The 25,362-nt window shown below is 43.3% G+C and overlaps 1 protein-coding gene across 3 annotated transcripts in view; it reads right to left on the reverse strand.

The window, feature by feature from the left end:
* Window positions 1-25,362, reverse strand: part of ints8 (integrator complex subunit 8) — a 145,964-nt gene that overhangs the window by 104,608 nt on the left and 15,994 nt on the right. For all 3 annotated transcript variants that reach the window (XM_068031562.1, XM_068031563.1, XM_068031561.1), the window contains exons 3-8: window positions 19,973-20,147; window positions 19,693-19,833; window positions 19,193-19,264; window positions 10,235-10,286; window positions 8,976-9,158; window positions 3,217-3,324 (exon numbers count right to left, since the gene is read on the reverse strand). In XM_068031562.1, coding sequence (XP_067887663.1) covers window positions 3,217-3,324; window positions 8,976-9,158; window positions 10,235-10,286; window positions 19,193-19,264; window positions 19,693-19,833; window positions 19,973-20,147 — 731 coding nt within the window. The remainder of the gene's footprint in view (window positions 1-3,216; window positions 3,325-8,975; window positions 9,159-10,234; window positions 10,287-19,192; window positions 19,265-19,692; window positions 19,834-19,972; window positions 20,148-25,362) is intronic.

Here is a 25,362-nt window from a genome sequence, read left to right on the forward strand (position 1 = left end):
AGGGAGAACTTGCAAACTCCACACAGGCAGTACCCAGAATTGAACCTGGGTCGCTGGAGCTGTGAGGCTGCGGTGCTAACCACTGCGCCACTGTGCCGCTGGCGTTGCCAGCAACGCTTACATCGGGCCAATGAATTTTTAAAAAAATGGAAATCATTAATCTGCTGAGAACTTCCACTCAAAGTCTCATTGTAAAAACCCTTGAAAATGTCACAACTTGTTGAATGATGGGGAGACAGTGGCGTAGTGGTAATCACACAGGACTAGAAATCCAGAGGCCCAGTCTAATGCCCTGGGAACACGGCTTCAAATCCCACCACGGCAGCCAATAGAATTTAAACTCAATTAACTCAATTGATTAATAAAAAATCTGGAAGTGATCAGTAATGGTGCCATAAAACTACTGATTGTCGTAAAAACCCATCTGGTTCACTAATGTCCTTACCAGGTCTGGCCAAAATGTGACTCCAGACCCACAGCAATGTGGTTGACTCTTAACTGCCCTCTGAAATGACCTAGCAAGCCACTCAGTTGTCTCAAACTGCTGCAGAAAAGTCAAAAAGGAATAAAGTTGGACGGACCACCAGGCAGTGACCTAGGCATTGGAAACAGTAAAGGCTATGGGCCCTGACAACATTCCAGCAATAGTACTTAAGACTTGTGCTCCAGAATGTGCCACACCCCTAGCCAAGCTGTTCCAGTGCAGCTACAACTCTGGCATCTACTGGGCAATGTGGAAAATTGCCCAGATATGTCCTGTTCACAAAAAGCAGGACAAATCCAATCTAGCCAATTACCATCCCATCAGCTTCCACTCGATCATGAGCAAAGTGATGTCGCCACAGTACTATCAAGTGGCACTTACACAGCTCAGTTTGGGTTCCGCCAGGGCCACTCAGCTCCCGACTTCATTACAGCCTTGCTATAAACATGGGCAAAAGAGCTGAATTCTGGATGTGAGGTGAGAGTGACTGCCCTTAACATCAAGGCTGCATTTGACAGAATGTGACATCAAGGAGCCTTGAAAAAATTGAAGTTAATGGGGATCAGAAAATTCTACACTGGTTGGAGTCAGAACTAACAAAGGAAGATGGTTGTGGTTGTTGGAGGTCAATCATCTCAGTCCCAGGACATTGCTGCAAGAGTTCCTCATGTTCTTCAGCTACTTCATAATGACCTTTCCTCCATCATAAGGTCAGGTCAGAAGTGGGGTGTTCACTGCACAATGTTCAGTACCATGTGCAACTCCTCAGTTGCTGCAGCGGTCTGTATCCATTTGCAGCGAGATCTGGACAACATTCAAGCTTGGGCTGATAAGCGGCAAGTAACTTTCGCACCACACAAATGCCACACAATGACTATCTCCCCATTACATTCAATGGCATTACCATTGCTGAATCCCCCACGATCAACATCCTGGGCATTACCATTGACCAGAAACTGAACTGGACAAGCCACGCAAGTATTGAGGCTAAAGGCCGGCTACCCGACCCGAACCCGACGGGACCAGACGACATGTGTCGGGTTCGGTTGGGTCGCACTTCTGGGTCTGGCATTCGGGCTCAGGCCAGGTTGGACACACACTATCACAACCTCAGTTAAGTGCCTCCACCGTTAATGTAATTTTTGGACTAGAAAAATGGTTTTGTTACAGTTATTTTAAGCTTGTGCAGATCAGCAACAAAATGAAAAATGGAAGGTAGGTTAACTGATGGTCAGGTCAGGTCGGGCCAGGCTTGGGAAAAAACGGAAGGACTCGGGCCGGGTCAGGCTCGGGGTCGGATGTGGTTCTGTCGGGCTTGGGTTGGGTTTCATTTGCAGACTTGAGCTGGCCTTTAATTGAGGCTATAAGAGCAGGTCAGAGACTGGGCATTCTGAGGCGAGTAACTTACCACCTGACTCCCCAAAAACCTATTCGCCATCTACAAGGCACAAGTCAGGCATGTGATGGAATACTCTTGACTTGCCTGGATGAGTGAAGCTCCAAAAGTCAAGAAGCTCAATATCCAGGAAAAAGCAGACTGCTTGATCAGCATCCCATCCACCAACTTAAACATTCACTCCCTCCACCACCGATGCACAGTGACAGCAGTGTGTACCATCTACAAGACTCACCAAAGGCTCCTTCGACAGCACCTTTCAAACACGCAACCTCTACCACCTAGAAGAACAAGGGCAGCAGACGCATGGGAACATCACCAGCTGCAAGCTCCCGTCCAAGCCCCACACACCATCCTGACTTGGAACTATCTCGCCGATCCTTCACTGTCGCTGTATCAAAATATTTGAACTCCCTTCCTAACATCACTGCAGGAGTACCCACACCCAATGGACTGCAGCAGTTCAAGCAGACGGCTCACCACAAGGGCAATTTAGGGATAGGCAACAGATGCTGGCCTTGCCAATGATGCCCACATCGCATGAAAGAATTTTTAAAAACTGGGATTTTAACAATGTTTCATAATTACTGCTAAACAGCCTTACTGGTCTCTGAATAATTTTATATTTGTTGAACATCAAAAATCTTCATTCTAAGAAATGAAACTTATTTAGCAAATAATTGTTTTTTTTTTAAAAAGTTCATGATGTTTTATCTTGTACCTCAATTCCATGCGTATACCCCAATCATTTATTTCACTATCTGTAAAGATTTAAAATTAAAAATGAAAGGATTCAGTGGTTTTTACTTCCTGGTTGCTGACTGTGAGAATGCTTCAATGTGATTTGCTGCTTACCCTGCTTGATGCCATCACTGCTGCTGGACACCGAGATCCCATTGACTTGGCGCCAGAAACAAATTATCAGGAGAGGCAAAATCGGCAACACAGAGATTGCTAGATCTTCATGAGCAGCTTTCTTCAAAGTCAGCAGTGAGTGCCACTACCCCGCTGCTGACTCTAAGAATGCAGTTAAAAAAAAATGCCAGTCTTTCAATAGTTCAGTTGAATAAGGCAGCGAATGGCTCAGCAATATAATGCAGGAAGATCCCAGGTTTAATTCCTGGTCTGTGCTGCATGAGCTTATCTCAGCTAAGGGTTCCTGTCCCTATGGAAATGCTGGATATCAGGAGAGAATATGATTAGACTTAGCTCTGATGGTCTTCCACAATCAAACAGCCGGCCAACACCTAATTTACATCTCATAGCCATGAATAACTTACTGCAGGAAGTAGCAGCTATACAGTTATACTTATTAGAGAGATATTTTGCAGAGTACCTTTGAGAGCAATTGACTGGTTTTGAATAAATGCTCCTTTGCTTTTTCATAGACTGTGGGAGTTGAAGAGCCTTGACTGAAGAATACTGTGCCCAGATCATAACAAACCTACAATCAAATTAATTAGTGGCAAGTTTAAAAACATACAGGTTTTCAGTGTAATGAAATATTAGTATAAGCATTTTCAAAGACATTTGTGGAAACACATGGGTAAATGACATTGTTTTTAAAAACAATCTCAGAATTCATCAGACATCACATCGGCCAAGTTACAAATGTTACAAGAAGCCATTATAGTTAAGCCTTTCCCAGCTAGTACATTATAACGTATCCAAAATAAGTATTTTTGATGTGTATGGAGGACTCTTGTCCATTGGTTGTTCATCTACTAGCCAGAGTATTAATTTGATCAGAGGTCCATGGTGATGATTGCAGTAAGGAAGTATGTGCAACAATACATATCGCATTTATGGTTTCTTCACTGGAATACAAATTGGTTAAAAATTGTAACTGGATTGAGTTGCAATTGGTCATCTAGTTCAAGTTACCATGAAGTACACTTGCAAATGTTTAATTAGAAAACTGAACTTCCTTTAGGTCCCACATATCTCAAGTCAATTCTATACTTAAGCAAACTTTAAACACCAAAACAAATTTTTAGTACAGCTTTTGCTTCTCCTTTTGAAAGCAGCAATTCTGGCTGCCCACTGCATAACAAGTGCAACAAGAATTATTATGGTAGCGTAGATAGAAATGTGTATGGAAGTGATAGGAACATGGTTCTTGTTTATTGCTGGACTGTACAGGAAATATGCATTGAAGTATGTGGCTATGTAGTGGGAGACTGGATTGACGTTGAGGTTGGAATGGGAATTGTTTGGTTCATGCAGTGCAGTCCATGAGAAAGAGGGCCAGGACATTATAGGCAAGTGTGAGGTCATACATTTTGGAGGCAAGAATAAGGCGGCCATATACTCCTTAGAAAGTAAGTGTCTGAATGGGGTAGAGGAGCAAAGGGATCTGGGGGGACAGATACACAAATAACTAAAAGTAGTGACGGAGGTTAATAAGGCCATTAAAAAAATAGCAAACTAAGCACTGGGGTTAATTTCTAAAGGGACTGAATTGAAAAGCAGAGAAATTATGTTAGATTTGTACAAAACCTTGGTTAGACCATACTTATAGTACCATGGTCCTATAGAAGTGAGTTTGGGGAATTAATAATGGAAAATAGGGAGATGGCAGATGAATTGAACAGGTATTTTGCATCGGTCTTCACTATAGAGGATCAAGTAACATCCCAGAAATAGCTATAAATCAGGAAAAGGAAGGGAGGGAGGAACTCAAGAAAATTACAATCACCAGGGAAGTGGTACTGAACAAATTGTTGGAGCTGTGGGCTGACAAGTCCCTGGGTCCTGATGGACTTCATCCGAGGGTCTTAAAAGAAGTGGTTAGTGAGATAGCTGATGCATTGGTTTTAATTTTCCAAAATTCCCTAGATTCAGGGAAGGTTCCATTAGGTTGGAAAATAGCCAGTGTAACTCCTTTATTCAAAACGTGAGACAGAAAGCATGAAGCTACAGGGCAGTTAGCTTAACATCTGTCATAGGGAAAATGCAGATTAAGAGTGTTCCATTAAAATACTCCAAACTTTATTTAATTCAATAGCAGTTCTCAATGCAGATAACCTGTCACATCACTTTGCGTTCTCAATGCAGGATGATGCTTATGCAGCAGAATGATTACTGCCAATAGTTAGTTAGTTAGAGATACAGCACTGAAACAGGCCCTTCGGCCCACTGAGTCTGTGCCGACCATCAACCACTCATTTATACTAATCCTAAACTAATTCCATATTCCTACCACATCCCCACCTGTCCCTATATTTCCCTACCACCTACTTATACTAGGGGCAATTTATAATGGCAATTTACCTATCAACCTGCAAGTTTTTTTTTTTGGCATGTGGGAGGAAACCGGAGCACCCGGAGGAAACCTACGCAGACACAGGGAGAACTTGCAAACTCCACACAGGCAGTACCCAGAATTGAACCCGGGTCGCTGGAGCGGTGAGGCTGCGGTGCTAACCACTGCAAGTTTAATCCAGAACTAAATTTGGTTAACAGGAAATTCTCTGTTTTTATACTTATTATTTTAACCATGCAAATATAGCTCCCACTTCTCAAACAAAACAAAATTGGAACTACTGGCACAGCCTATATGCAGGAAATTACTTGGGGAGGCAGTGGCGTAGTTGTAATGTCACCAGACTAGTAATCCAGACACCCAGGCTAATGCTCTGGGGACATGGGCTTGAATCCCACCACGACAAATGATGGAATTTAAATTCAATTAATAAATCAGGAATTAAAAAGCTAGTCTAGTGGTGATCTTGAAACCATTGTCAATTGTTGTTCACTAATATCCTTTAGGGAAGGAAATCTGCTATCCTTACCTGGTCTGGCCAATATGTGACTCCAGACCCACAGCAATGTGATTGACTGTTAACTGCCCTCTGAAATGGCCGAGCAAGCCACTCAGTTGTATCAAACCGCTACAAAGGCTAAGAGGAGGAATGAAACCGGACAGACCATCCGGCATTGACCTAGGCACTGGAAACAACAACAGCAAACCCAGCTCTGTTGACCTTGCAAAGTCCTCCTTACTAATATCTGGGGACGTGTGCCAAAATTGGGAGAGCTGTCCCACAGACTAATTAAGCAACAGCCTGACACAGTCATACTCACAGAATCATACCTAGCAGACAATTCCTTGGACACCACCATCACCACCCCTGGGTATGTCCTGCCCCACCGGCAGAACAGACACACCAGAGGTGGTAGCACAGTGGCATACAGTCGGGAGGGAGTTACCCTCGGAGTCCTCACCATTGACTCCGACCCCATGAGGTCTCATGGCATCAGGTCAAACATGGGCAAGGAAACCTCCTGCTGATTATCACCTACTGCGCCCTCCCGTCAGTTGATGAATCAGTGCTTCTCCATGTTGAACACCACTTGTAGTAAGGGCACAGAATGTACTCTGGGTGGGGAACTTCAATGTCCATTACTAAGAGTGGCTCGGTAGCATCACTACTGACTGAGCTGGCTGAGTCTTAAATGACATAACTGCTGGACTCGGTCTGCGGCTGGTGGTGCAGGAACCAACAAAAGGGGAAAAACCTATATGACCTCGAGCTCACCAATCTACCGGCCGCAGATGCATCTGTCTTTGACAGTTCTGGTAGTCCCTGTGGAGACCAAGTCCCGTCTTCACACTGAGGGTACACATCATTGTGTTGTATGGCACTACTATCCGTGCTAAATGGGATAGATTTCAAACAGATCTCGGAACTCAAAAATGGACATCCGCGAGGCATTGTGGGCCCTCAGCAGCAGAAGAATTGTATTCAAGCACATTCTGTAATCTCTGGGCCCAGCATATCCCCCACTCTACCATTACCATCAAGTCAGGGACCAACCCTGGTTCAATTAAGAGTGCAGGAGGGCATGCCAGGCGTCAGGCTGGTGAAGCTACAACACAGGACTACTTGCTTGCCAAAGAGCAGACACAGCATGTGATAGACAGGGCTAAGTGAGACCACAACCAACGGATCAGATCTAAGCTCTGCAGTCCTGACACATCCAGTCATGAGTGGTGGTGGACAAACAAACAACTGACAGGAGGTGGAGGCTCCACAAACATCCCCATCCTCTATGATGGGGGAGCCCAGTACATCAGTGCAAAAGACAAGGCTGAAGCATATGCATCCAACTTCAGCCAGAAATGCTAAGTGGATGATCCATCTCGGCCTCCTCCTGAGGTCTCCAGCATGACAGCTGCCAGTCTTCAGCCAATCCGATTCACTCCGCATGATATCAAGAAACTGCTGAAAGCACTGGATACTGAAAAGGCTATAGGCCCTGACAACATTCTGACAATAGTACTGAAGACTTGTGCTCCAGAACTAGCTGTGCCCCTAGCCAAGCTGTTTTAGTACAGCTACAACACTGACATCTACCCGGCAATGTGGAACAGTGCCCAGGTATGTCCTGTGCACAAATAGCAGGACAAATCTAACCCGGCCAATTACCGCCCTATCAGTCTACTCCTGATCATCAGCAAAATGATGGAAGGGGTTGTCTACAGTGCTATCAAGCGGAACTTGTTCAGCAATAAGCTGCTCACTGATGCTCAATTTGGGTTCCATCAGGGCCGCTCAGCTCCTGACTTCATTACAGCCTTGGTCCAAACATGGACAAAAGAGTTGAACTCAAGAGGGGAAGTGAGAGTGCCTGCCCTTGACATCAAGGCAGCATTTGACAGAGTTTGGCATCAAGGAGCCCTAGCAAAACTGAAGTCAATGGGAATCAGGGGGAAAACTCTCCACTGGTTGGAGTCATACCTAGCACAAAGGAAGATGGTTGTGGTTTTTGGAGGTCAATCATCTCAGTCTCAGGACATCACTGCAGGAGTTCCTCAGAGTAGCGTCCTAGGCCCAAACATCTTCACCTGTTTCACCAATGACCTTCCCTCCATCATAAGGTCAGAAGTGGGGATGTTTGCTGATGAGTGCACAATGTTCAGCACCATTTGCGACTCCTCAGATACTGAAGCAGCCCATGTCCATATGTAACAAGACCTGGACAAAATCCAGGCTTGGGCTGGTAAGTGGACTGTAACATTCGCGCCACAAAAGTTCCAACCAATGATCATCTAAAACAAGAGAGAATCTAACAATCTCCCCTTGATGTTCAAAGGCATTACCATCGCTGAATCCCCCACTATCAACATCCTGGGGGTCAACATTGACCAGAAACTGATCTGGACCAGCCACATAAATACTGTGGCGACAAGAGCACTTTAGAGGCTGGGAATTCTGCAGTGAGTAACTCACCTCCTGTCTCCCCAATGCCTGTCCACCATCTACAAGGCACAAGTCAAGAGTGTGATAGAATACTCTCCACTTGCCTGGATGGGTGCAGCTCCAATAACACTCAAGAAGCTCGACACCATCCAGGACAAAGCAGCCCACTTGAATGGCACCCCATCTACCACCTTCAACATTCACTCCACAGACTAACAGTAGCAGCAGTATGTACCATCTACAAGATGCACTGCAGCAACTCATCAAGGCTCCTTCAACAGCACCTTCCAAACCCACGGCCTCTACCACCTAAACAGACAAGGGCAGCAAATGTATGGGATCACCAACTGCAAGTTTCCCTGCAAGCCACACATCTTCCTGACTTGGAACTATATTGCCGTTCCTTCACTGTCACTAGGTCAAGATTCTGGATCACTCTTCCTAACAGCACTGTCGGTGTACCTACACCCCAAGGACTGCAGCAGTTCAAGAAGGCAGCTCACCACCACCTTCTCAAGGGCAATTATGGATGGGCAATAAATGCTAGCCTAGCCAGCGGCGCTCATATCCCCCAAACAATAAAAATTTGAATTTGAGTGGTCTATATGCAGGGATTACCCGTGTACGAATAAAACATACAAGAAACCATAAGACCAATACTGAACTTCTACTCATCAACTATTATTTTTAACATAAACCATATAGTTACTTTTTTTACTTTAACCGTAAGACCACAGGTGTCTAAACACAAAGGAGGCAGCATTATATAGGAAAAGTTAATAAACTACAGAAAACCTGAGCTCCTGTGACACAATGTAGTATTGCAATTTCTTCTTCCCCACTCCACCAACTAGTTAACAGGAAATATGGCATGCTTGCAGAGAATTACCTGGCAATGCATTTCATCCACACTGATGCGCAATCCAGCTGTTGAACTTTCCGTCTCTCCATTCATTAGGCAAGGTTCTGCTACTATCTGGTCCAGCGTCCTCATGGTGTGAACATAGAGGTCTGTGGTCAACTGAAGTGCTCCCTCCAAAACCAGAATGGAGTCTCCAGCCTGCTCCTTTAACTGTTGGTATGAAAATCAGCTACTGCTATGCTTTTGCTTTTAATAATTTGAACATTATGCAGAATGCTTATTGTAGTTTAATCTGAGAGACATGATTTTCCTAGTTTACTGTAAACAAATCATATTGGTGTGGAATTCAAAGATGGACTCTAAGGCCGGAATATTCTCCAGTTTAAAAATTTTTGTGCGCTGGGACCGTTTCAGTCCCGCCTATGTCAGAGGCGTGGCCTCCGGCACGATCTTATGGGAGGCAGCCACTTAACAGTCTGCCTTCACGTTCGCTGTTCAATTAGGGATGGCAGGCGGGCACCAGATGTGGGAGGGCCAACCAGAGCTGCCGTAGGGAAGGGCGGCCGGCAGCCCAACTGAGAATGGTGTCTGCTGCTCAGGAGGAGGAGCGGGTGGCACAAGATGGAGGGGCGACAGCAATGTTGGAACCAGCAGCCACATCCCGATGCCCAGCACAATCCGTTCAAACACACAAACAATGATGGACAGGTAAAGATCCCCTGGTCCATCCAGCCTGCCCCACACAATTGAGATACCTTGAATTATGTATGTACACACACATACATACAGTGTCCACCCCACCCAAAACCACATGATCTCCTAGGAGAGGTGAAAAAACAGGAGGAAAAACCTGGACCAAATTGGGGGAGAAAAAAATTTGGGAAATTCCTCTCCAACAGATTAAGGCGATCGAAACTAGCCCAAGTTGGCCCCAAATTCCCTATAATACCTACCTCTTGTAACAGAATAAAGGGCCAATCCCATAATGCAGTCCAAGATTGAATTGAGCAATAAAGACAAATCAAGTAGTTTAGGTGGGTAATGTCAACCTTGGGTTTTAAAAACATGCTGATCAAAGGAGGGAGGAAGAACTGAAATGCCCATCTTTCTATTCCCCAATATCTCAAAACACAAAAAAGCTACAACTTTGACATTTTGTCTTCACAAATCTAGTATTCTTCATCTTTTGATTGAAGTACTCTTCCAAGTAATACAAGCTTTAAAAATTTACAATTGACCCAACCGTAGTTTCTCAAAACATAAAGTAGCACAGATGTGAAGCTTACCACTTTTAAAATGTTATCCGTCAATTCCTTTTCTTGCTGTATCTGATTCATTCTGTGCACAAGAGCAGAAAACAAGTTATTTAATAGAACACCAAATACTAGTAGACGAAGAATCCAAGAGTAAGGACAAATGCATTGCACTGATACATTGCCCAAACAAGGCCTCGATATCTCAAAATCCACTGGTTGAGGGGCGAATTTGGACCAGGACACTTTGAATAGTGTCATGGGATCTTTTATATCCACCTGAGCAGTTTAACATTTCATTTGAAAATTGGCACATCTGGCAATGCATCATTAACATTAGCCTAGATTTTATGCATTAAGTCCAACAACAAATGATCTCTGTAGACTGCACAGCAAAAACTATAATGCAGTATTCATGAATTTTGAAACTGTCTGAGAAATAATGGTAAAATATACATTCTGACAACTGTATGGCCCAATAAATCAGAATTTGGATCTAGAACTTGGATTCAAATCCAGCCCAAGCTGATGAAAGTGTCTTAGCTGAGAAGGGCCTACATGAATTGTTATTGGGCCAATTTCTAGTAGGAACGCTCACCCAGGTAATTCTTAAGATTGACTGAAATGGGACTATCTATACTGTGCACTTAGACATGTTCTTTTGAAATTGGAAGTGAAAGAACATTTTAAGGCATAGTACAGGGAGCTTCATTTTGTAGCTGTCTTATCTGATATCTAAGTTGTGGCTGCATGATGCTGACACTGACTTGGAGTTTTCGCAACTAGCACAAAAGCTCGCAGAACTTTAAGTGCAAATTACATTCAGCGCAAATTGAGATTCTGCAATCTTTTAGGATAGTTTAATTGGGAAGACGGTAGCATAGTGTTAACTTCACTGGACTAGTAATCCAGAGGTCCAGACTAATGCCCTGGGGACATGGATTCAAATCCCACATGGCAGCTGGAGGAATTTAAATTCAATTAATTAATAAATTTGATAAGAGGGGTTTGAATGAGAAATAATAAACATTCTGCATTCTCCACAGAGAAAGATATCACTGCAGTCACAAATTGAAGTGATCAAGAGAGCTATGCTTATAAAAAGCCAAATGAGAAACCTAATTAATAAAAAAAATCTGGAATTGAAAGCTAGTCTCAGTAATAGTGCCATGAAACAATCAATTGCCGTAAAAACCCATCAGGTTCACTAATGTCCTTTAGGGAAGCAAGTTTCCGTTCTTACCTGATCTGGCCTATATGTAACTCCAGATCCACAGCAGTGTGGTTGACTCTTAACTGCTAGCTGAACTGGTCTAGCAAGCCATTCAGTTCAACGGCAATTAGGGATGGGCAACAAATGCTGACCTTGCCCTGCCCACAAACCTGGCTACACCCCAGATCGAATTAATCACATGGACGAGTTTCTGCTAACTGCAGATCTTTGAGGCTGTAAAAATTAAGCTGGTTCTTTCAGGCGCAAGGACACTAATAGGCATGTTTTAAAGCTTTTGAATATAATTTTTCATTTACTAAGAAATTGACTACTGTACTCCAATATAACTAGCAAATGGATCTGTCTAGCTTTTTTTCCCAAAAGACATTGAGTTATTTAAGATCAGGTTACCCACAAGTAGTGAATTAAACACCGATTAAAATCCTTACTTCTGTGATAAACCCATTTTCAGCTGTAATCAAACTGCACCAAGTTAACCACACTTAAAAATATCATGAATACTTTTTAAATCAAAAAATTTCTTTCTAAAAAAAAAAAATTAAATTCTAAAATGTTGTCCAATTGCATGGTTCAGGACAGATTTTATGTTCTTCAACATGCAAACAAGTTTGCACAAGCACTCCAGAAAAAAACCCACTTCTCAAAGCTAGCAACTTTGGGTGCAATTTGCACCTGGATTATCGATTGCAGCCAAAGAAGAAAATCTGCCCTGGTTCCATTTTCCAGTGTCAACAATCCTAACTTTGATCAGCATAAAAATTCAATTAATACATACTTGGAGCTCAAAAAGCAAATTTTTTTAATATGCAGGCAAACCATCCCAAAAGACGAAAGCAAAACTGTTGGGACCTTAGAATGCTAGAAAACCTACAGATAATCACACCAATAATTTTCCCATTATATATTTCTGACTTCAACCATTCATGTGTGGAGTGTTGCTGGATGCAGGTCAGATGCATCAGTACAGGAAGGGAGTGTTTCCAATTTCAGGGCTCTCCCGTAACTCCTGAAGAGTGCAACTGGCAGAGGTCTGGATCAGGATCAATGTCTACAGTCACAGTCAGACAAGCAACAAGAAATAACTATTCAAAAAAAAAAGTTCATGATAGGAAGTACACTCCCCTTATTGAATTTGAGAAATAATCAACATTCTGCATTCTCTACAGAGAAAGATATCACTGCAGTCAAAATTGAAGTGATCAGGAGAGCTATGCTTAGAAAAAGCTAAATGAAAAACCTAGGTTTTCATGTGATGCCCATTTGAAAGTGTCATTTGAATCCCTAAGCCTGGCACATCAGGGTCATTTCAGAATCCTGCACCCAGACTGAGGAGCCATGCTCACAAGAACAACAAAAACAACTTGCATTTATGAAGCGCCTTTAATGTTGGAAAATGGACAAGGCACTTCACAGAAACGAAATCAGATGAATGTTCACGCTGAACCAAAGGATGAGATATTAGTAGGGGCGTGCAAAAGCTTTGTTAGAAATACATTTTAAGGAGGATCTTAAAGGAGAGCAGTGGAGAGGTTTAGGGAGGGAATTTCAGATCTTAAGCCTTAGACATTGGTCGGATGAAAGATTTTGGGGAACAAAAAAGGCTGAAGTTGGAGGAATGCAGAGCTCTGAGGACTATCGGGCTGCAGGAGGTTGCAGATAGGTTAAAGCTATGGAGGGATTTGAACATGAAGATGATAATTTTAAAATGGGTAAGTTGAGAGACTGGGAGTCAATGCAGCATAGGGGTGGTGGGTGAGCGGGACTAGGGTGTGGGTTATGATAAGGGCACAGCTTTAGATGAGTTGAAGTTTTTGGAGGGCAGAGGATGGGAGGCAAGCCAGGACAGCATTTGAATAGCCAAATTTGGAGGTGACAAATGTATGGATGGCAGTAGGGGCTATGATAAGAACAACACAGTGGCAGTGGATAGATTGACAGTGGTGGTGGTGGAGGGGTACAGCTGGATGTCAGCAGTGACCACATGCAAGATGAGAAAGTGGATGAGATTAGAAATAGAATCGTGGGGGCCTCCAGAGGTAATGGTGCATTGACAGAAAGAGAAGCTATTGCTGGAGATGATTGTGTAGGTAAGAATTGAACCGAGCAATGGAATTCCCACAACAGACAGGCATTGAAAAAGGATGTTGAATGACCATGCCAGAGGCTGCGGAAAAGTCAAGAAGGATGAGAAGGGATAGTGCACTATTACCACAGTTACAGGAGTTTACATAGAATCTACACCACAGAAACAGGCCATGTAGTCCAGCTGGTCTATGCCTGCATTTATATTCTACACCAAGTCTCCTCTCACAATTACCTCTTCCCATCTTATCCCTCATATCTTTCAGTTCCCTGCTCAATCATGCAGGATGTCTGCAGTGCTGTGGCAAGCTCATAAACCTAACTGGAGAGATTCAAACATATGGTTTCAATAAAGATGGTACAAATTTGTGAGGTGACAACATGTTCAAGGACTTGAGGTTGGAGATAGAGTGCTAGTTTGTAGTGACATAGGGATCGAGGGGCTGGTGATGATGGCTTTGAAGGGGAGGGGGACTGCACCTAGTGAGAGGGGTCCGAAGGGGAGCAGTTGGTGGTAGATGCAGGTTGGAAAAATGGTTATAACACTGCAGCCCCAACTTTCCAACTCTCACTTCCTGAGTGTGGGACAATGAAATGTATTTTCTCCTGCTGAAGCTTGATACAAACAGTTCCATTTATTTAGACAAAAACAACACAAAACACTTCCATTGCTTAAACGCAAGTAGAAGATAACCACTCAAACTTGCCTTCGTCAACCAAAGCCAAAATTACATTTGGACCCCAGGCACTATCCTGAAAAGATGAAATACATCACCATAAAGAATTTTATTAATCCAAGATTATCAGGGTAACTACAGCTAGATGAACATTTAAAAAATAGGCTGTCTGCATTGCTGCAAAAGATAAAATAGTTCTACTCAAAATGCAGCTCACTATATAAACCACAATGAGAGGATATGTCCCCAATTTCAAGGCAGCATCAATTACAATTTCTAGAGGTATGGCTTCTTTCTGATATAAAATATTGCACATTTTCCAAGTCATGGTACATTTTGGAACATATGCTACATTAGAGATTCCATACGTGCAGATCATGACATTGAGGATATTGCTGTCCCATTATATCTGCGTTGATTTACGGAAGTATTTGAAGTACGGAAAGTCCTCATCAGGGAACTCCTCTTTGCTGACGATGCTGCATTAACATCTCACACTGAAGAGTGTTTGCAGAGACTCATCGACAGGATTGCGGCTGCCTGCAACGAATTTGGCCTAACCATCAGCCTCAAGAAAGCGAACATCATGGGACAGGACGTCAGAAACGCTCCATCCATCAATATCGGTGACCACGCTCTGGAAGTGGTTCAAGAGTTCACCTACCTAGGCTCAACTATAACCAATAACCTGTCTCTCGATGCAGAAATCAACAAGCGCATAGGAAAGGCTTCCACTGCTATGTCCAGACTAGCCAAGAGAGTGTGGGAAAATGGCGCACTGACACAAAACACAAAAGTCCGAGTGTATCAAGCCCGTGTCCTCAGTACCTTGCTCTACAGCAGTGAGGCCTGGACAAAGTATGTCAGCCAAGAGCAACGTCTCAATTCATTCCATCTTTGCTGCCTCCGGAGAATCCTTGGCATCAGGTGGCAGGACCGTATCTCCAACGCAGAAGTCCTCGAGGTGGCCAACATCCCCAGCATGACCCTTACTGAGCCAGCAGCGCTTGAGATGGCTTGGCCATGTGAGCCACATGGAAGATGGCAGGATCCCTAAGGATACATTGTACAGCGAGCTCGTCATTGGTATCAGACCCACCGGTCGTCCATGTTTCCGTTTTAAAGATGTCTGCAAACGCGACATGAAGTCCTATGACATTGATCACAAGTCATGGAAGTCAGCTGCCAGTGATTGCCAGAGCGGGCGGGCAGCCATAAAGGCGGGGCTAAAGTGTGGCGAGTCAAAGAGACTTAGCAGTTGGCGGGAATAAAGACAGAAGCGCAAGGGGAGAGCCAACTGTGTAACAGCCCCGACAACCAATTTTATCTGCAGCACCTGTGGAAGAGTCCGTCACTCTAGAATTGGCCTTTATAGCCACTCCAGGCGCTGCTTCACAAACCACTGACCACCTCCAGGCGCTTGCCCATTGTCTCTCGAGACAAGGAGGCCAAAGAATAAGAAGATTTGAAATTGTTCATTTACATAGTGGGTCAAATCTGACAATTGCAAACTCATATGTGTAAGATTTCTTTTGCTGCAAATGGCCACAGATATCACCAGCCAGTAGATTTACATAAGTTCAGCCCCAGGCTTCTTTGCCGCTTGTGATGAATCATGTGATGTTGTTGATACTGCACAGCTTGCTCTTCTCTGCGGGTATGTGAATTCCAAGGGACCCCAAGAGGAGCTCACTGACTAGGTGCCCATTAAAAAAACAAAGGGAGAAGATATTTTCTCAGCTATTGACTGCCTAAAGATGAAAGAAATGCATACCAACAATGTAATCTTAGTTGCTACTGATAGGGCACCGAGGGACAAACAAGGGTTTTGTTGCTCTGTTGCAGAAAATGCTGCATCACAAAGTGATATCACTTCATTGCATAATTCACTAAGAAGCACCAAACGTTTCCTCCCGACTTCATAGAAGTGATACCCCTGGTTATAAAGATATTTAACAAAATAATGATGAAAGGATTGAAGCACTGGCAATTTTGTGAACATCTTAAAGAGGTCAACTGTCACTATGTGGACCACTTTCTCTACAACAAGGTATGTCAGCGTTCCAGGGCACAGTTCTTGTGAGTTTTTAAACCTGTTTGGAAGAAGTGAAGGTATTCATGTGAGAAAAGGGCTGTGACTAGACAGAGTTAACAGCTCCACAGCGGCTGATGAAATTTTGTTTCATGACAGACATCACAGCACATTTAAACGATCTCAACAGAAAGTTACAAGGAAAGGGAAACACCGCTTTCTCGTTTTTGGAAGAAGTACTTTCATTGAGCACAAGCTAGCATTGTTTGCTCATTTCCCATCAGTGAAACAATTCAAAGAACAGGTAAATTGTATACTTGACAAGGAAAACCTAAAAGATGTGATCCTGAAAATGCAAGAAACTTTTGTAGGATGTTTTCAGGAATTTAGAAAGGAAAGAGCAACTTTACAATTTGTGCTCAAACCTCTTGAAGCAGACATGCTGGCACTCAACTTTTCATCATTTTCAGGAGCGAGTCAAGCAGAATTAGAACTTGAACTTGCAAATTAGCCCAGCAAGGATATGTAGGCCTCTAAATTCAGAAGCTTGAATCTATGACGGCACTTCAGCATGGATGGACTGAAATGCACGATCTTAAATAACAAGACCAAATTTGTGTTTGAAACTTGGAATTCTTTGCCGAACACTTACTGTACTTGGAGAGACACATATGGCATACTGCCCACCTTTGGATCTATTTACCAGTGTGAGCAACTGTTTTCAAATATGAACTTCATAAAAAGCAAGCTGAGAAACCAATTGAATGATGAAAGTTTACTGTCCTGTCTGAAAATGAAAACAACAGCACACTGCCCAGATATCGAAAGACTCTCCAAAGAAATCCAGCAGCAGAAATCACATTGAGTTTTTTTTCACTTAAGGAAGGAGTTGATGTGAATTAAATGGCTTGTTTCGATGTTTTAAACATTTAACATTCTATTTGTGAGAAAGCATCAATAAGAAATTTTTTGTCAAAACCTTTAAAATGTTGATAATTAAATGTCCTCTTTCATTGATATCAATACATATACATTTATGAGCATCAGTGAAATGGTGTTGCACAGAAATCCATAAATGTGTCTCTTTTTTCATTATTATTGGCACTTGAGTGTTGTATTGCAGTCAAGATATTGCTTTTTGACTAAATTTTGAAAATGGCACTTCTTGTCATTAAGGTTGCAGACCCCTGAGCCAAGAGCAACAACTGACTAGACTAGGATTTTTCAGCTTGAAAAGGAGACACCTGAGGGATACTCTTAAACATATACAAGATTGTTAAAGGTACATAAAACACTGACCCCAAATATTACTTTTAAATGTGGGAGTCTAAGTAGATGACACATGTTTGAATTAGTAAAAGGTAATTCTGCAAACTGATATTAGAAAGTCGTCTACACATGAAGATTGGAATAAACATACAAATAGAGCTGCAGAGGCAAAAACTGTGGAATTAATTGCTTGCTACATTGTGGGGAGTGGGGGGTGGGGGAGAGGGCGGGGGGGGAAGGTTAGGATCTCTCGATGGATGAATTATGAACAAATGATTTTCTCCTATAATTAAGCTATAAACTTGTGAACCGCAGTGCACAGATATATATGACATTAGAGTTAAGAAGAATGAGGGGTGATCTTATTGAAACGTACAAGATTCTGAGGGGGCTTGACAGGGTAGCTGTTGAGAAGATGTTTCCACTCAAACTAGGGAAGATAGTTACAGAATAAGAGGACACTCATTTAAAACTGAGATGCAAAGGAATTTCTTCTCTCAGTGGGTAGTGAATGTCTGGAATTCTCTACCCCACAGAGCTGTGGAGGCTAGATCACCGAAAGTATTTAAAGAGGAGGTTGATAGATTTTAGAAATATCGGGGAGTTGAGGGCTATGAGGAGCTGGCACGAAAGGGGAGTTGAGGTCTGGGGCGGATCAGCCACAATCTTACTGAGTAGGCTTGAGGGGCCAAATGGCCTACTCCTGCTCCTATTTCCTATGTTCTTATAAACAAGGTTTAGCACAAATCAGTACTTTTGAGTACCATTACTAAATGTTCCTTTCAAGTTTGCATGTAAAGTTGTAAGGAAAATGATTAATTTTTTGCACTGTGTTAACCTTGATCTCTGTCTGCAGTTTGAATACGTACTACTTTTAACAACCTGAACCTGTGGGATTTGGTTTGCCATAGAGATAACACAACATTGGTGGTAAAGGGCAAACAACTGAGCATATGTGGTTGTTTGTGGTAAACTACAGCTTAATTTCTTACCAGCAGTTCTTTGATGACTGAGGAAGATTCAGTACTCCCCAGCAAGGAAAAGTCACAATAAAGACAGAAAATGCAGGAAATACTCAGCAGGCAGAATCTGTGGGAGAGAAACAGAGTAAACATTTCAGGTCGATGAGCTTTCAGTTCTGATGAAAGGTCATTGATCTAAAACCTTCGCTCTGCTTCGCTTAACTCTCCATAGGTGCCACCAGACTTGCTGAGTATTTCCAGCATTTTGTGTTTTTATTTCAGATTTCCAGTATCTGCAGTATTTTGCTTTTGTATTAAGGAAAAGCTGCCCTGTGCTGGTGGCTTAAGTACAAAGTTTACCCATAGTCAAACAAAATGGTGGCTGATAACACCGGAGTTTAAATCTGTTGCTGCCTCATTTACTTCACATTACTGGAAAGTAAAAAAGGGCATTAATCTAACCACATACTAACTTTAAAATATAGTTAAATAGGCTGAATGGTCTACTTTATGTTCCTTTGTTCCTCTAGTTACAGTTGATCTGGAATGTGAGGCCAGACAGGGCTGAGCTGCAATGTCTCCTATAGTCATTGAGCCTACCAACACATGGTCTCTAAGCTAACCGAAAATACTGAAGAGTAGCAACTGTGTATAGAATTGCACTCCGGCAAGAGAAGTTGGGGAAAATGTGTTCTAAATCAGCAAGTAAATCTCTGTTAAGAGAACTGAACTCACATGTTTAATTGTGGAGGACCAGGTTTGAACTGTTTCACTGGAAAGCTGCTCTGGACAGTTGTCCTAACCGCCCTGTTCAAAGAAGAAAAGGATCTTTCAGAATGAAAGAGTCAGGAAATTATTCACTTTTAGAGTATATATAAAATACAATCTCCTTTGCAGCAAGTGAACGAAAAAATTAATAAAACTCATTACTACATGTAATCTTACTGTGTCACAGCAGGTCAGACTAGTTTGTAAATATTTGTATCCACTGAAGTTCTTTTTTGTCCTCCTTGACTTAGGTATAATGAATTCCACCTCTTTACAAAGTGCACAAGTAACAACTAGCGGCATAAAACTATCACAATTTATGTCTATTTGCTTCTTCACACTTATTTAAAAATTGTGTATTGTTTCAAAGCCTGACAATGTGATCACAAGTGCTGGCCCACCCGGTTTAGAACAAAAGTATGTAGTATCACAAAGGATACACTATTTCAAGAGATATTTAATCTTACCATCTATTGTACACCAGTACGGCCATGGTAGTTGTTGGAGGCAGGCTGCACAGGTCGAGATCAACATGCTTTACACCTGGAGGAACCTTGCTGACACACAGCAGCTCATTCAGAAGCATATTCAGCACTGGCACAGTCAAACTGGTGAAAGATAATTGTACAACTAATACATGCCACGTGTAAAAATAATGACATAAAAAGGTGAACAAGGTAGTTTTAGTTCAAAAAATATTTAAAATATTTAAAAAGGCCTCGCAGTGCACAGAATTTTCAAAATTACCTTTTCTCCAACAACTCTAAATCCCACTTCAAGTGTGCAGCTACCTTGAGAGCAAGGAGCTTTAATGTGCGGTTCCTTTTGTTGTCAGTCGGTGGATGCACTTGATTCTGCTCATTTACAGAGGGTTTGGAGGCCTGCTCCAAAAACTGGTTTATCAGCTGAATTGGCGATGGATCTGTTTCAGCAAAAATAATACTGGCTTGTAAGGCTTCGAAATAATACGATGATTGATATATCATAGTAGCTTTTTGGAGATTTTCTTCTATTCGCTCATCAAATAACTTACATGTGTTTAGAGCTTCCAATTACAAACTCAGTCTTTGATCTGAAACTACTGGAGGGGTTTCATTCAAAATATCCACAATTTCACTAATTGTAACCACCAGCACATATTCAAATCAAAACCACCACACTCAAATTATTTTTATCTACCAGTACTTTGTAAAAATACTCAAATGAAATTCTCTTCATTTCACCCACCCAGAACAACTAAACTTTTCATGAGCAACTCACTGGTTCCTTAGCAAGGGAAAAAAGCCTCCCTCCAGTATAGCCACAACACAAAGATTATTAAAAGCTGCACAAAGCATGGTCAGTTTGATGGCTGAGTGTTAGTGCTTCAATGCCTTCTGTCTGTGCCTCACCATACATTATATACACAATCTCTGTTAGACCCCCAAGGAGGGAGAGAAAAATGTGAGCCATTGCTGTGTGTTCTCATGTGCTGCTTGGTTGTCAGTCAAAGAACAGTGCAGACCCAAGACTGATTCACTTTCTATACATTAGGAGAGGGCAAAAATGAAAGACATAAACAATAAACTGCCACTTTCCACCCAGAAAATACTGACAAAAATACAGATAAATGCAGAGCTTTTCTGTTTTACAAGTCAAAGGACCTGCAATTTTAAGAAAGCTGGAACCAAACTGCTCCTCAAAACTCCAAGAATTGTAGGTAAGGCAATGTCCAAAACAGTTCCAATCTGAGCACTGAACTGGTCAGGAGTAGCAGACGGTTTAGAGGGAAGAACGTGAATATCATTACTGGGGAGGCAGTGGCGTAGTGTTATTGCCACTGGACTAGTAACCCAGGGTATTGCTCCAGGGATATGGGTTTGAATCCCACCACAGCAGAAGGTGGAATTTGAATTCAATTACTAAATCTGGAATTAAAGGCTAGTATAATAAAGAACAGTACAGCACAGGAACAGGCCATTCGGCCCGCCAAGCCTGCGCCGATCTTGATGCCTGCCTAAACTAAAACCTTCTGCACTTCCGGGGACCATCTCCCTCTATTCCCATCCTATTCATGTATTTGTCAAGATGCCTCTTAAACATCATTATCGTACCTGCTTCCACCACCTCCCCCGGCAGCAAGTTCCAGGCACTCACCACCCTCTGTGTAAAGAACTTGCCTCGCACATCCCCTCTAAACTTTGCCCCTCTCACCTTAAACCTATGTCCCCAAGTAACTGACTCTTCCACCCTGGGAAAAAGCTTCTGACTATCCACTCTGTCCATGCCGCTCATAACTTTGCAAACCTCTATCATGTCGCCCCTCCACCTCCGTCATTCCAGTGAAAACAATCAGAGTTTATCCAACCTCTCCTCATAGCTAATGCCCTCCAGACCAGGCAACATCCTGGTAAACCTCCTCTGTACCCTCTCCAAAGCCTCACGTCCTTCTGGTAGTGTGGCGACTAGAATTGCACGCAATATTCTAAGTGTGGCCTAACTAAAGTTCTGTACAGCTGCAGCATGACTTGCCAATTTTTATACTCTATGCCCCGACCGATGAAGGCAAGCATGCCGTATGCCTTCTTGACTACCTTATCCACCTGCGTTGGCACTTTCAGTGACCTGTGGACCTATATGCCCAGATCTCTCTGCCTGTCAATACTCCTAAGGGTTCTGCCATTTACTGTATACCTCCCACCTGCATCAGATCTTCCAAAATGCATTACCTCACATTTGTTCGGATTAAACTCCATCTGCCATTTCTCCGCCCAAGTCTCCAACCGATCTATATCCTGCTGTATCCTCTGACAATCCTCATCACTATCCGCAACTCCGCCAACCTTTGTGTCGTCCGCAAACTTACTAATCAGACCAGCTACATTTTCCTCCAAATCATTTATATATACTACAAAGATCAAAGGTCCCAGCACTGATCCCTGCGGAACACCACTAGTCATATCCCTCCATTCAGAAAAGCACCCTTCCACTGATACCCTCTGTCTTCTATGACAGAACCAGTTCTGTATCCATCTTGCCAGCTCACCTCTGATCCCATGTGACTTCACCTTTTGTACCAGTCTGCCACGAGGGACCTTGTCAAAGGCTTTACTGAAGTCCATATAGATAACATCCACTGCCCTTCCTTCATCAATCATCTTTGTCACTTCCTCAAAAAACTCAATCAAATTAGTGAGACACGACCTCCCCTTCACAAAACCATGCTGCCTCTCGCTAATAAGTTTGTTTGTTTCCAAATGCGAGTAAATCCTGTCCCGAAAAATCCTCTCTAATAATTTCCCTACCACTGATGTAAGGTTCACCAGCCTATAATTTCCTGGATTATCCTTGCTACCCTTCTTAAACAAAGGAACAACATTGGCTATTCTCCAGTCCTCTGGGACCTCACCTGTAGCCAATGAGGATGCAACGATTTCTGCCAAGGCCCCAGCAATTTCTTCCCTTGCCTCCCTTAGTATTCTGGGGTAGATCCCATCAGGCCCTGGGGACTTATCTACCTTAATGCTTTGCAAGACACCCAACACCTCCTCCTTCATGATGATCATGAAACCATTGTCGATTGTCGTAAAAACCAATCTGGTTCACTAATGTCCTTTAGGGAAGGAAATCTGCTGTCCTTACCTGGTCTAGCCTACATGTGACTCCAGACTCTCAGCAATGTGGTTGACTCTTAAATGCCTTCTGAAATGGCAAGCCATTCAGTTGTATCAAACTGCTACAAAGTCAATAAGGAATGAAACCGGCCAGACCACCCGACAGCGACCTAGGCACTGGCAATGTCAACGGCAAACCCAACCCTGTCGACCCTGCAAAGTCCTCCTTGCTAACATCTGTGAGCTTGTGCCAAAGTTGGGAGAGCTGTCCCATAGACTAGTCAAGCAGCAGCCTGACATAGTCATACTCACGGAATCATATCTTACAGACAATGTCCCAGACACTGCCATCACCATCCCCGGGTATGTCCTGTCCCACTGGCAGGACAGACCCAGCAGAGATGGCGGTACAGTGGTATAAAGTTGGGAGGGAGTTGCCCTGCGAGTCCTCAACATCAAGTCCGGACCCCATGAAGTCTTGTGGCATCAGGTCAAACATGGGCAAGGAAACCTCCTGCTGATTATCACCTACCACCACCACCCTGATTCATCAGGTGATGAATCAGTACTCCTCCACCACTTGGAGGAAGCACTGAGGGTGGCAAGGGCACAGAATGTACTCTGGCTGGGGGACTTCAATGTCCATCACCAACAGTAGCTCGGTAGCACCTTTACTGACTGAGCCCTAAAGGACATAGCTGCTAGACGGTCTGCAGCAGGTGGTGAGGGAACCAACTAGAGGGAAAAACATACTTGACCTCGTCCTCACCAATCTGCCCGTCACAGATGCATCTGTCCATGACTGTATTGATAGAAGTGACCACTGCACAGTCCTTGTGGAGATGAAGTCCTGTCGTCACATTGAGGATACCCTCCATCGTGTTGTGTGGCACTACCACCATGCTAAATGGGAAAGATTTCGAACAAATCTAGCAATGCAAAATTGGGCATCCATGAGGCGCAGTGGGCCATCGGCATGGGTAGAACTGTACTCAACCACAATCTGTAGCCTCATGGCCCGGCATATCCCCCCACTCTACCATTACCATCAAGCCAAGAGACCAACCCTGATTTAATGAAGTGTGCAGGAGGGCATGCCAGGAGCAGCACCAAGCATACCTAAAAATGAGCTGTCAACCTGGTGAAGCGACAACCCAGGACTACTTATAACAGTGTAAGCAGCATGCGACAGACAGAGCTAAGCGATCCCACAACCAACAGATCAGATCTAAGCTCTGCAATCTTGCCACATCCAGTTGTGAAAGGTGGTGGACAATTCAACAACTAACTGGAAGAGGTGGCTTCACAAATACCCCCATCCTCAACGATGGGGGAGCCCAGCACATCAGTGCAAAAGATAAAGCTGAAGCCAGTCTTCAATTCACCCCACGTAATACCAAGAAACGATTGAAGGCACTGGATACTGCAAAGGCTATGGGCCCTGACAACATTCCGACAATAGTACTGAAGACCTGTGCCCCAGAACTTGCCGTGCCCCTAGCCAAGCTGTTCCAGTACAGCTGTAACACTGGCATCTACCCGGCAACGCGGAAAATTGCCCACGTATGTCCTGTACACAAAAAGCAGGACAAATCCAACCCGGCCAATTACCATCCCATTAGTATACTCGTGATCGTCAATAAAGTGATGAAAGTGATCGTCGACAGTGTTATCAAGCAGCACTTGCTCCACAATAAGCAAGGCAGTATTTGACCAAGTATGGCTTTAAGGATGGCTAGCAAAACTGGAGTCAATGGGAATCAGGGGAAAAACTTCCACTGGTTGGATTCATAACTATCACAAAGGAAGATGGTTGTCCTAGGCCCAACCTTCAACATTCACTCCCTCCACCACCGAAGCACAGCAGCAGCACTGTGTACCATATACAAGATACACTGCAGCAACTCACCTAGGTTCCTTCGAAAGCACCTCCCAAACCCGCGACTTCTACCTCCTAGAAGGATACAAGTATTTTACGAAGGCATTTGACAAGGTTCCATATGGCAGACTGGTCAGAAAAATAAAAGCCCATGGGATACAGGGGAATATGGCAAGTTGGATCCAAAATTGGCTCAGTGACAGGAAACAAAGGGTAGTGGTCGACGGATGTTTTTGTGAATGGAAAGCGGTTTCCACAGGGTTCAGTGTTGGGTCCCTTGCTGTTTGTGGTATATATTAATGATTTGGACTTAAATGTGGGAGGCATGATTGGGAAATTTGCAAATGACATAAAATTGGCCGTGTGGTTGATAGTGAAGAGGATAGCTGTAGACTCCAGAATGAGATCAATGGTTTGGTTGAGTGGGCAGAAAAGAGGCAAATGGAATTCAATCCGGAGAAGAGTGAAGTAATGCATTTGGGGAGGGCAAACAAAGCAAGGAAATACACAATAAATGGGAGGATATTGAGAGGGGTAGAAGTGAGAGAACTTGGAGTGCATGCCCACAGGTCCCTGAAGGTGGCAGGACAGGTAGATAGAGTGAAGGCGGCATATGGAATGCTTTCCTTTATTGGCCGAGGTATAGAATACAAAGGCAGTGAAGT

The sequence above is a fragment of the Heterodontus francisci genome, chromosome 5, assembly GCF_036365525.1.
Source record: "Heterodontus francisci isolate sHetFra1 chromosome 5, sHetFra1.hap1, whole genome shotgun sequence".
In the NCBI taxonomy this organism is placed as follows: domain Eukaryota; kingdom Metazoa; phylum Chordata; class Chondrichthyes; order Heterodontiformes; family Heterodontidae; genus Heterodontus; species Heterodontus francisci.